This window comes from Copadichromis virginalis, linkage group LG11 (assembly GCF_057382275.1).
Source record: "Copadichromis virginalis isolate Kocher_CV1m ecotype Utaka linkage group LG11, C_Virginalis_male_GT1.1, whole genome shotgun sequence".
In the NCBI taxonomy this organism is placed as follows: domain Eukaryota; kingdom Metazoa; phylum Chordata; class Actinopteri; order Cichliformes; family Cichlidae; genus Copadichromis; species Copadichromis virginalis.
The window spans coordinates 26,434,755-26,448,088 of record NC_140628.1 but is presented as its reverse complement, the minus strand read 5'-3'; the positions used below and the strand labels follow the sequence as shown (position 1 = coordinate 26,448,088).

General features: G+C 42.1%; 1 protein-coding gene across 3 annotated transcripts in view; it reads right to left on the bottom strand.

Moving 5' to 3' along the window:
- Window positions 1-658: 658 nt before the first annotated feature.
- ddr1 (discoidin domain receptor tyrosine kinase 1) overlaps window positions 659-13,334 on the bottom strand; it is a 55,134-nt gene continuing 42,458 nt past the window's right edge. For 2 of the 3 annotated variants that reach the window (XM_085471702.1, XM_085471700.1), the window contains 9 exons: window positions 13,152-13,318; window positions 11,953-12,160; window positions 10,950-11,069; window positions 7,803-8,104; window positions 7,586-7,713; window positions 6,457-6,654; window positions 6,087-6,354; window positions 5,220-5,369; window positions 659-3,711 (listed from right to left, as the gene is read on the bottom strand). In XM_085471702.1, coding sequence (XP_085327828.1) covers window positions 3,571-3,711; window positions 5,220-5,369; window positions 6,087-6,354; window positions 6,457-6,654; window positions 7,586-7,713; window positions 7,803-8,104; window positions 10,950-11,069; window positions 11,953-12,160; window positions 13,152-13,318 — 1,682 coding nt within the window. In that variant the 3' untranslated portion in view covers window positions 659-3,570. The remainder of the gene's footprint in view (window positions 3,712-5,219; window positions 5,370-6,086; window positions 6,355-6,456; window positions 6,655-7,585; window positions 7,714-7,802; window positions 8,105-10,949; window positions 11,070-11,952; window positions 12,161-13,151; window positions 13,319-13,334) is intronic. The other variant, XM_085471701.1, reaches the window with a different exon arrangement.

The window sequence follows — 13,334 nt, the reverse complement described above, 5'->3', positions numbered from 1 at the left end:
TATGCATCACGTGATAGAGCGGCTGTGGTCTGGATAGCATTTGGAGCTTCGCTAGCAACCCGGCATTTCATCTCCGACAAAGTTATCCCCGAGAGAAGTAAAGCAAGTGTGTAAGTCCATCTCTGAATGTTTGTAAAGCATTCCTGCGTTAAGCTTAACAAGCGACTGCCTCTCCTGCTGCTACTTCAATCATGAAACTGCTTAACGATCAGCTGATCGGCTTTTCTGTCGCGAGTCCGTGTCTCTAGTTTGCTTTTGGCCCACTTTGCACCAGAAAGAGGAAACCAGCGGCTGAACAACAGCAGCACGTTTAAGCTTGATCAGCTGTTGTTAGAATGTATATAATATTACTTTCTACTCGAGGATCTTTTTCTACGTAGCTGACGCTGGTAACTGTGCAGGGGCGGATCTAGCAAAGTTTAGCCAGGGGGGCCGATAGGGCATTAACAGGGAAAAGGGGGCACAAAGACATACTTTTCTTTCTTATTCTCATTTAAAATGTCTAGCTTTTAATAAATAATTATCTGACACCCAAAGTTTTAATTTGATGTAAAATGAATAGAAGTCAATTACTGTATATAGTAACTATTACGTCTAATATATATACCCTAGTAAGCTATAGTACTTTTTCCTTTGGGAAGGTACCATCTGTGCAGTCTGCAATTTTGTTGAATCTATTTAATATTTCTTGAAAAATAATTGATTTCTGTGCATTTTTTTTCACACTGCATCAAATTAAGGTTGATTACGTCGATTAAGCATCATGAGGTGGAGCATGAGGGGTGGTTCCCTATTTTTTATTTATTTATTTTTGTTGTTGCTGGGAGTTGGAACCCTATTAGTTAGGTTGCTTAATATTTATGCTAAGTACTCTTTAAAATACCAGAATAGGGAGGATGGTGCAGGTTTAAGTTTATTAGATTGATCAGTATTGCTGAACTATGAAATATTTTTTTTTTTGCATACAGGTATAACAGAATAGCTTTAGTGTAGTTGTTGTTTTAAACTTGAGTATGAACTTATACAAAATGCAGCAAGATATTTAAAAAACAGTTTTGTTGATTAAAAAACATATCGGATTCATATCGGTATCGGCAGATATCCAAATTTATGATATCGGTATCGGTATCGGACATAAAAAAGTGGTATCGTGCCATCTCTAGTATTTACTTAGCAAACTTTTTCTATAACCAATTTTAAGATGAACCTTGTGCAGAGTTTGCGTGTTCTCTCCCCTCTCTGGTTTTCTCCGGCAGTTCAAAGACGAGCGTGGGTTTGGGTAAGCCTGAATTGACAATAGGTGCAAATTTGAGCACGAATGGTTGTCTCTCTGTTAGCCCTGCAACAGACTGGCAATCCGTCCAGGGTATACCCTACTTTTACCCTATATCGACCCTCAATTGAACAAGTGGTAGAAGATAAATGTTTTTATTTTTAATTTAGTTTAACTTTTTGTATTTATTAAATAAGAACATGTGAGTGAGTGAAGGTAGAATGAAACGCTGGTTGGAATTGACACTGGTGAGGACTCGAGTCTTTGGTACATGAGTTGCCTGCTCAGTCAAGTTGACTATAGGGGCGCTGGATCAATCGTAGCTCCAAAGCAAAACTACACTCATAATCTGTATGCTATAGAGAAACAGAAATAATGACAAGCAGCCTGGATGCCTGGATCTGATTTGCTCACAGGAGGAAAAAAAAAAAGTGCATTCTGGGTAATGTTTCAAGGCTCATATAAGCATGTGGTTATAACAGATGAAAGATTTCCTTTTTTCTTTGCTGTTGCTTCATTGTCTGCTCAGCTTGTGGCAGTTTTGTTTTGGCGCAGGACAACATGTTCCTTTTACTCGATCCAAGTTTTTTACCTCAGATTTTGACAGTTGGAATCAATTTTTTTCAGGTTTGACAGTGTTTTGTAACTATTCCCTGCACTTTTAGCATTTCCACGTCTCGAAAATGCTAAAACGATAATTTAAATTAAAAAGTGTAACATCTGAACCCTCGCCTATGTACTTTGAGTTCCTATTATTTGGAAAATATTCATAGTATGAAGTATGTACAGGATAAGCATGCATGCCACATTTTTTGTACAAAAATATCTGCTGGTTCTGATGGGCTCAGGTGGGAGGCACTGATTACTTTCCATGGAATGACCCGCTTAATATCGGATAAGACACATAATATCCTTCTGAACAACGACACAGTGATACATTTGGATGAATGGAAACAGATTACTGGACGACTAAACATGTCAGCGCATTAAAAAAAAAAAAAAAAATGAACAGAAGGTTGTCACACATTTCAAATTGAAGTAACTGAGGATGCCATTCCATTTAAAAAATTAAATATTTTACATCTAATGGTTTGGCGACGCTCTGTTGGAGAGGATTTTAAAAAAAGCATGTTTGACCTGCTTCTGTGATTCGCTTCGATCTCACTTTGGGAAAAAAAAAAAAAGCATTAGAATCCACATCAAAAGGAATCATCACAGAGATGAGTTTCATCACAGCCGGGGATTCGTGAAGGGTTTAAAGTGCAGCTGGTTTTTGGAATTAAAAAAAAAAAAAAAAAGTCTTTCCTTTTTGATGAGTCACAGCCAAAACACCCGAGCAGGTGCATCTGAAGTCCCGTCCACTGCCTGGCTGGTGTTACATCTGCTTGGAAAAGCTGTTCCAGTTTGTGGGAGCAGCAAAGGTGTAGCAGAGTCTCCTCTTCTGCACCTTTTTCTCAGGTTTGAGAAGTTCATACAACCTGTTTTGTTTTTTCTTTTTAAACTGTGGTTCAAAGATGAAGTTCAAATATTTATTTTTGGGGTTTTTGACTATGTTGTTGGTGTTGACTTGATCACATTGCAGAAATAGGGCTGCTGTTGTCTGGTCCACATCATTTCACATTAGTCCACTAAAACTGACAACTCTGGATGTGGGTCGCTACGTACGGATAAGGAGCTGAGATAAAAATGAAATCCATCACTGAGGTTCTAGCTCAGCCATGTCTGTGTGCAGTAATTTATACATACTATAAGTACTGACACAATACCTGTCTGTGTGTGTGTGTTTGTGTGTGTTTCTTCTCTAGACATGAGGCATTCTCTTAAAACTTTGCGGGTCATGTGACCCACACCTGTCATCCTGTGTGGAGATGCTGAAAAAAAACACAATCATTAAACTTCATAACTGCTCCTGATTTCCTACGTTTACAGAGTGTTTCCTGTAACTGAGCTCCTTAACTCTACAGCACATAATCACCAGTCACAGAAACCCTCCATGAAGAAATTAGATCCTATGCAGACCGCACCCACCACCAGTACCAGCACCACCACCCGCGAGAAATGTAGCTTAAACTATGTTAAGAGGAAGTTAGCTTTGTCTTTGGGGTCTGATGTGGAATTAAAACCGAACCAGCGGTCTCTCAGCCCCATCCACCCAAAAAGTACAAAATATAAAAGCGAGCAACCCGGTCTCCCTTTTCGTCTGCCCCATATGTGTAGCCACCACCACGTCTTCCCACTGTGGGAAGTATGCATGAACGCACAAGCCTTTTCTTCTTATTCTGCTCCTCTGCTTTACTTTACACCATGTTCATGGCGTCCTCCGTAAGAAAGGAGTGGATGTAAGCGAAAGATGGGCGGACCTTGCAGTCTCTGTTCCAGCAGCTCAACATGAGCTCGTAGAGACCCTGAGGACACACGGCCGGCCTGCTCAGATACACCTGTGGGAGAGAGGGAGAGGGAGAAAGGTGCAGGAAGAGATTAGAGATCAGAGGCATTGCTTTGTTATATAGTATATCGTTTCCACACGGTACAAAAATCCCCTGTTTTAAACATATGCAAAAGTTATGAGTTTTCTCTTATTTTGATTTAATCTGGAGTGCAATTTATATTTTTAGCCTGTGGATTTTTTTTTTACTTGTTTAGGAATTATGTGAATCATAAAAGTGTAGTCTAACTTCACCAGTGCATGCAGTTTTACCCTTTTAAACTCAAGGAAAAGATTTGGCCCAATGGACGACCACTAGGGGGCGCCAGATATCGGACGAGTTTATACTTTCAAATCACTTTACACAAAAATTAATCAAATATTGAAAAAAATAATAGAACAACAAAAATCAGCACACAGCAGACTCATATCTTTATATTTTTCTAAATGTGCAGGCCGAGGCAGAACGGTTACTGGGGAAACTTTATATATTATAAAAAAATCCAACAAAAGCACAAAGTGAGCACTATTTAACCCATCCCCTCTCTTGGGTAACCCCGGTTCCTCTTTTCTGAACTGAGTGGTTTCTGTCACGTTTCAGAACAAAGTGGCAGAAGTTAGTGAGGCGAAGAGGGTCATCAAAGCAAGTCTTTATGGGAGTGAAGAACTGTATGAAGAACAAACAGGATATCTGATGAATATTCTCATACAACTATGATACTGAATCTTTTTTCGGTACTTCTGAAACAAATAAAAATAAACAAACAAACATCCCACCGTTATTTAATAAATCACTGGAACATAAAAGGATCCAAGCTGAATTTCAGTTCTGTAAAAGCCAGCGCTGTAGCATCAGCAAACGCATGTTTTGTTTATTTAAAATCCTCCATCAATCCTTTCATCATCTTATCCACTTATCCAAAGTCAGGTTGTGATGGCAGTATCCTAAGCAGGGTATTCCAGGCAACCTTCTCCCCAGCCTCACTTTCCAGTTCCTCCTGGGAGATCTGAAGGCATCCACAGGTCAGGCAAGATATGTAATCTCTCCAGCAGGTTCTGGGTTTACCCCAAGGACTCTTCCCAGTTGGGCATTCGTGAAAAACCTCTAAAGGGAGGCGCCCAGGAGGCTTCTTAACCAGATACTTGAACCACCTCAAGTAGCTCCTTTTGACATGCAGAGCAGATCTACGCTGAGATCCCTCCAGATGTCTGAGCTCCTACCTCTGAGGCTTAGTCCAGCCAGCCTGTGCAGCTTCCTCTGCAGGGTGGCCGTGTTTGCAACCTTACATGAAATCGGTCATTTGATGCAGTTTGTTTGTGCTTTTTTTTTTTTCCCCAGGTCTGCTCAAATCACGATTAAGTTCACAGTTCGAAAGTGATATTTCAGCATATGATCACTAAACAGTAAAAACATGTTAAAGAGGTGGTTTCACCAGCTGGGATGGTGAATGGGACAAACAGTTAAGAAAAAGGATGGATGCTGTTTTAGTTCGTTTTAGTGTGTTTGCGTTTGAGATGTACCTGTCTGCCCTGGTCTCTGAAGAACTCGCCAGCATTGTCGATGACTTGTTCATCTGTGAGGGTGGAATACGGCTGCTCCTGACAAACGCTCAGCATCTCCCACAGAGTGACTCCGAACGCCCACACGTCGCTCGCCGTGGTGAACTTACCCTGTGATCAGACACCAACACACACCGACGCAGTCACCTTCGTTATCATAAACTCCATTACTGTAAAAGTAATCACATTGTATCATCTATGCTCAGCTTGTGGATCTGTTCTTTAAAATTTACTGACGGGATATTTGAGACATTTCACAGTTGGCCGGTAATTTCCTGTTTCTATTTTGGCTAAACTTTATGCTCTGTTACTGGTGTTTCCCCAAGGTGGACAGCGAAGCACTGTTCTGTGTGTAAGGGAGGTGGACCTACACGCACATCTGTACGGCTACCTTTCTGTGATCATTCATTGCCTCGAAAAACCGGCCTGTTATCATCATTAAGTTAATTTAACCCAAAAAGCCAGAAAATTCGAATTTCTTGAATTTATATTGAACGCTCTGATGAATAAATTAAATATCAGTTTCCATATATGTTTTAATGTATCTCACTGTAGCACTGCATGTGTTTGATTGTATAAATTCAGGGGGGAAAAACCCCATGTACACTGATGATGTCGAGGCCTCAAAAATTCCTGAATCTAATATGATTCACTTGCCGCCACATGACTGCATGTGTATGATGCATATAGGAAACTGAAGCCCCATAACTGCAAGTCAAACTGTGAACCACTGCAGTCAAATGTGGTCTAAGAAACTGCATAAAAAGAACAGTCATCTCCACGTTTGTTAATTAATCCAATATAAAGACAACATTCCTGTGCTCTCACCATGAGTATGCACTCCCAGGCCATCCAGCGTATTGGCAGCACGGCCCTGCCCTGGATCCTGTAGTAGTCTCCAGCGTACAAGTTCCTGCTCATGCCGAAGTCTGCGATCTTGATGTGACGCTCACCGCCTTGGTCCTCTCCGCTCTCGCCCCTCTCACCCCCAACCAGACAGTTACGTGTGGCCAGATCTCGGTGCACGAAGTTAAGCGAGGAGAGGAACTTCATTCCTGACGCAATCTGGCTGGCCATGGAAATGAGCGCTGGGTAACTGGAGGGAGGAAATTACAGATGGAAGAAAATAAAAACTGTTGCTTTGTGTGCGTGTGTGTGTGCTTTTAAGTATGTGTGTACATTTGTTCGCATGTCCTACCTGATGGTTGGCGTATTGTGTGAAGGTCCAGTTTTGTCCAGAAGCACTCGTTGGGACAAATACTGGTTCAAGTCTCCACACTCCATGTATTCGGTGACCATGCAGAGCGGATCACTGCTCACACACACTCCCAGCAGCCTGATTATGTTCGGGTCCTTCAAGCGAGACAGGATCTTCACCTCTTTCAGGAAGTCGTTCCTGTCAAGGTGAGTTGTTACATCAGAGATAAAAAAAAAAAAAAAAAAAAAGAGAAACAATTCCTTCTCAGGCTTACTGTTAAAAAAAAAAAAAAGCATACTTAAATATTTATCAAACAACATGTTTAATGTTAACTCTGGGTAAAGTGAGGAGGTTGCCGACCCCCTGTGGTCAATAATCAACACCTCCAGCCTGCAGCTCCTTGTGGCTTTCCACACTTTTCACTTCATTGATTTGTTTTTGCTGCTCAATATGTTTGTGTAGCTCTGGCTCTCACTAACCTCAAATATAAATCTGTGGGAAGATGTTCCCTGAACATAAGCTCACACGTGCTGATTTAATCTGCTCAGAGCAAAACTCCGGGAGAGCCGGAGTAAAGAAGCAGCAGGTGAAGGGAGTCAAACACCTACAAGTCTACAGACACCCAGAAACCTCATCTAGTTTGTGCACATATGGCCAAAAAAAACCTACAATTAGTTCCAAGACAGAAACATGTCATTAGAGGTCACAGACAGGGAGAGATGTCTGCACAGTGATAGGCATCAAATAAGCAGTTGAATTCTCTTAATTAACTTTTGATCCACAGAGATCAGAGAGAGAAGCAGGCATTTATTGTAGAGGCAGTAATCAGCTCGCTGTCACCAGCGAGTGGCTTGTGAGTGATTTGTACATGAAAACAAGGTTTGCTTTACAAAAATGGCAACAAACTTCTACTAAAGGTTAACACTTCAAATAAAACAGAGAACCTGAGAATATCCAATGATTTGTTTTCAAATGACCACTAAATACTCCTTGATAATTAAGAAACTTATTAGGTTCAAGGACCTCAGGAGGAAGCGTGAAAGACAAGTTAGGGTGGGATAACAGAAAGAACAATTGTGAATCACACTGAAGCCAGAGTCCAGGCTGAGGCACATATGATGCTACAGACCTGGCGTTCTTGGAGGCGTCTGGGCGCAGTATCTTCACAGCTACCAGAAGGGGGCGACCTTTTCTCACATTGAAGGGGAACTCCAGTGTAGGAAGGTCCTGAGGGCTCTCGATTTCACACAGGTGTACCTTTCACCCAAAAAATGGAAAAAGGCAGGCACTGTTAAAGCACACTCACCCTTCTACCCACTGGAGTTACTTTTCATCTCATTTCTCACCTCTCCAAACTGCCCCTCCCCGAGCTTCTCCTTGAAGATGAGACACTGGCGCGGCAGCTCTGGAAGCGGGGCAGCATCAGCTCCGGGGCTTGAAGAGGCCAAGGCCGGAACAGCGTAGGTGTTGTTGCCACTGACACCTTGCAAGCTCACGATGTCTGCCTCTGCATAGTGGGGGACGCTGGGGGGCATCGGGGGAGACACGGGCGGAGAGAGAGAAGGGTAAGGAGGGGACCCGGGGTAGGGAGGAGGCTCATCCTGTGCTGGGGGGAAACCTTTCTCCATGTCAAAGTCCAGACCACAAGCTGAAGAGAGGAGGAAGATGCAGAGAGGCTGGATGAGACTGAGAAACTACTGTGAGAGAAGAAATGTGTAATCAAATACATTTTAAAAACAGAGCTGTCTCTAAACAGTTTGGGAATTATTGTTGTGAAGGGATGGATTGGATCATTTGAGACTTGTTCAATAACGTTCAGCACATCTACTAGAAGAGTAAAACAGGCAAACTGAGTGAAATCACACACAAAAGGTGTTTTGACCTCACAAATTCACCGTTGTAAATGAGCAAATGATGGGCCCACACAGCTGTGCAGTCATTCATCTGCCTGGACGCTGAGCTAAAGGAAGAATAACTCAGAAACTGTCATCCAACAGAAATTCCAGCGCACACTGGGGATCTCTAGATCATCTTAATTTATTAAGAGTCATCAGCAATCACAAATTTGTGAGCTCGTTTCTCACTGCGGTTGTGTCTGGTATGCTCATTCACACAACGCAGTGATGGCAGGGGAGACTTTTGCTTAAGCGGACACACTGAATCACCCCCATAAGAAATAAATCACGGAGGTCTGTGACGTGAAAGGCGTGAAGGTGCTGTCAAAATCAGTGACACGCTCCTGACTGAAGGCTAAACTTTCTTACTTAAAAAACCCCAAAACCCTTTCATGTATTGCACAGCATCGGTCTATTCTGCTTAGATTTAAACCTAATTAAAATGTGCTGCTGCGCTTACTAATAGAATTTAAACAGCTCTGAAATATTTAATTTAACAAGGGGTACTTTACATTCAACACAAACTCCTCTCATGAGGTTTCAACAGTTCATAAAAGTCAAACACTTGCGGGGAGTGTGGCCTTTGAATACTAAGTTGTTATATTTTTGTTAAAATAATAATGGGAACGATAAGAGACTTTTTAGTCCGCTTCAAGCTGAGCACCCACGGCCCCATGAATATTAATTATGTTTTAAACAACTGCTTAAATTCAGCATTTTGGACTTTATAATAATTAATGACAATTAAGTAAAAATTAAAATAAGCCACGTTGCAGTTCTGTACAGCTGTGATTGATTGCAAACAGCAGCATGCTAACAGGCTCACAGCGGCAGGACTAACATGTTAATTTTAAACAGGTAGCAAAACACAACGTGCACACGAGACTGGTCAAGATTAGTTTTACCGATTTTTGGCCATGAACCAAATTATTAGACAAATTAAAATTGTGACCAGATGACGTGAAGCGAAGGCATCACCGCATTTAGCCGTCGAGGCTAGTTTTATTGCGGTCCGTCCAATAATTAATGATTCAATCAAACCCACAAATGTGGAAGTCAATGGTGGGAACTGTGGAAGAGTCCAGGAACGACTGCAGACGTGGCGCCAGGATTACGATCCAGGACTGAGCCTTGTAATTAATTATTAATTCAGTGTTTTTAATAATGCTGCTTCTATTTATTAAAAACAGATAGACGTAAAGTTAAGAAAACAATGCTGTGATTTTTATTCTGCTGTGGATTGTGAAGACCAATGTAGGCTGACATTTAATTAAGCACCAAGTAGAGAAACAGAAAGACAGAAACTAGTGGGTGAGGTAGAAAAAATGCACATTGTTCTATTCAAACTTTGCTTTTGTGAAATGTCATTTGAAATTTTGAAAATAATAATTCACATTTTCTCTAATTTTGTCTCTAATACCACTTAGTACACAGCAACAAAAATTGTGACCTACTCAGAAGTAAGACGCTTAGAATTATTCGTCTGATAAAGTTTGTCACAATACTTCTTGTGATTTATGTCTTGTATACATTTGTCCTCTGATGTATTTTCTTTTTCTGTAAAATGAAGTTAAAAATGCAAGCTCACTAACAACAGTGAGCATAAATATTTGCAAACCAGCAAACAACACCGCTTGATCAATCACATGACGGTGACTCACTGCATTCAGCCATGCAGAGATGGTCAAGAGACCTGCTGAAGTTCAAACAGAGCATCATAATGAGGAAGAAATGTGATTTAACTGACTTTGAATGTGACACGGATGCTGGTGGCTGGTCTGAGTATTACAGAAGCTGCTGATCTGCTGGGATTTTCACACACAACCATTTCTGGGTTTACAGAGAATGAGCTCGAAGAGAGAAAATATCCAGTGACTCCTTTTTGAAGTCAGAGGTAAGAGGAGACTGGCCAGACTGCTTCAAGCTGATAGGAAGGCAAGAATAACTCAAATAACCACTCGTTATAAGCGAGGAGCATCTCTGAATGAAGAATGAAGAGAGAAGAGCATCTCTGAATGCACAACATTTTAAACCTTGAAGCAGATGGGCTACAGCAAGAAGACCACACTGGGTGCCAGTAGGGCACTTCTGAAGGCATAAAAAGGTGCAAACCTAATAAATTGGTCAGTAACTTAATTTCTCTTCATAAATAAAAGCTTTGAGTTGCTCAGTCACTCAGTGAAAGGTACAAACTACAGGGGGGGACCATCCAGTTGATCATTACAGCCATGCTGCTTAGTGCATCTAGCAGCAGCATGACTGCTAGTGTGACAGCTATGCTTTCAGCTTGGCTCAGCTCGCTGCAAGCTTTATAAAAAGAAAAAAGTCTGAGTCTGTTAGTCAGTGAACACTTTTAGAATTACCCAAGAGCCAAACCATCCCTTCAAACAAGCAATGAGTAATGTGAGTGGTGAGTGAATGAGAAATGAGTGGAGAGGTCAGACACATGCAAAATACACTAATTCTATGTAGGAAGAAATGTTTGTGTCTCGACTGCGACAGCACATCTGCCGTCTCGACTCAGGTAGTCACAGATGGATAGGTAGGTAATGAAGCAGGGGCCCCTCTTGACTGTTGGCCCAGTCTGAGGTCTCTTACCCTGGGGCACATTGAGGCTCTTTTCCCGAACCTGTGTGGAGCTGGGGACGACTAATGCTCTCGAGCCTTTTCTGTGATCTGGTAGGAGCAGGTAATGGGCTGGGTTGTTTAACAGCAAGGCTGGGAGTGCACACATACACACACACACACACACACACACACACACACAAGAGGATGCACGGGGCGAGGTGGGGTATACACAGGCACCACAAAGTGGATCGTACAACGCACAGAAAGTGGCACAAAGTACAAACACAGCAAAACAAAATACCAATGATTAGCATGACAATGTTAGCATATCCATCATAATAAAAGGGATGAGGTGGGGTTGCGCTGGCACATGGAGCACAGAACAAAAGTGCATTGCAAAAACAGGCAAGTTAACGTAACTCAGGCAACAATCAAACATAACAAGAACCAGTGGATAAAATAATGTTTCTGTTACTCGTGTTATTTCAAATTCACACAGGCGCCTAGTAAAGATGGCATGCCGACCTCCTGCGGTACAATGCAAGCAAAGGAATGCCTTTTATTTCTTTACTCGTCTTTTCCCCCCTCCCTTGTTGCTTTTCTTCCCTTTTCCCAGAACAATAGCTCTTTTGTGCCCCCTCTGTGCTGTGCATCTTCATGGAGGCCCTCTCCCTGGCAGGGTGTTTAGTTTGATTTACTTTAGCATGGTGGAACGTGTTGTAAAACTATTGTTTTCTTGACATTCATGCCACATTTTTTCCCCCCGTCTCCAAATGTGTTTGCTTTCTGATATGATCAACAAAGCAATCCGTATAAACCACATACATTATTGTAGAAATTTACACACTGTACATGTGGAAGAGTGCATCGTTTCCAAGCCAGCTGCAAGTGGCTGATCAATCTTTGTCACCACATGTTTAGCATCAATCAAAACTAAGAGTGATTTCTTTGGATTGAGCAGCTACAACAGAAATCTTTAACCCCTCAATGAATCAAACATTTCCATCCATATCCTACATAACTGAATAGGTACCTGTGCTGTCTCTGTGATCTCGGGGCCGGAGCAGGGCGCTGGGCTCCTGATACTCCCCTTCTGCCTCTCTGTCGTGGTCTCGGTCATCTGGAAAAGTGTGGATGCGCTGGTAGCGACTCGAGTAGCTGTGGGTGTTGTTGATGACCACGTTGTCTGAGGGGACCGAAAGGTGAACCCGCAGCTCATCGCTGGACAGACTGCCTTGGGCCTGGGGAGGGCAGAGTATTCAGGCAATATAAATGCACCATCTGAGTCTCCGGAGCAGATGTGTGATCAAACCGTGAAAACGGGCACTGATCGTTACACAATTAGCAATAAATGTAAAATGATTCCCACTACACATCCAGATGGAAATGCAGAGTGTCTCTGCCAAAAGACTGGCAGTTGTTATCTCAGGATGCCATCAGTCACTTAAAATTGGGTAAAAGGAACAGCTCAGGCTAATCACATTTCTCGCTTAGAGCCATTTATTCAGCAGAAAGTAGTTCCCCTTGAATCTGTTAACAGCAAAATTACCGTTTACCATTTTCGGTTCTCTAGAAAATTATCGTAATTTTTGAGGTTTTCAAGGCTTTCTGCAAAAGTAAACAAACATGTTTTAGCTGGAACGAGCGTGGGAAAAAACAAAAGTTTCAAAAGTTCGGCTAATAAAATCAGGACTATGTTTAAGAAGAAAAAGCCCACACTGCTCATTATGAGTATATAATGAGTTGGCTTTTCTGTAGAGCTGCTCATTTGAAGTATTACTATACTCGTGCACTAAAAGTATCCCACAGTGCACACATACTTTAAAATGGGCTGGATGTGGTGACCCTAAACCCTCCCTTACTTATACTGCAACACACCTGGGTTACTGGGGGCTTCCCATGATGCACTGAGTGTTTCCTTTTCACTTTCTGCATGTTTATACACCACTCTGCATTTAATCATTAGTCATTATTAACCTCTGTATCTCTTCCACGGTGTACCTTTGTCCTGTATCATCGTCATGTTGGAAAGTTTAACTGACTACACAGTAACCTACATAAAATTCCCAAAACAGGGAATAGGGGAACTGTGAACGAATGACTGACTTTGGATACAACCCAAGATCGGATGAATATAAACCACTTGGGATAAATAAGAAAATGTTTCATGAGCTGATCCTCCATGAGCGCCAGTTTAAAAAGGAATGCCATGTGACCCGAGTCTGGACCCACCTTTCCCAGTAACTTTTTCCAGTACTGCCTCCAAAGAATGACAACTATCACAGCCAGGAGCAGAAGGATGATGCCCACCAGGCAGCCAATCAGAATGGCTGTATTGCTGCTGTCGTCTTTAGCCACGGGAAGCCCCGCCCTTGGAGTAACAGCAGCAAACGCCGGCCCTGGAGAAGGCAAATA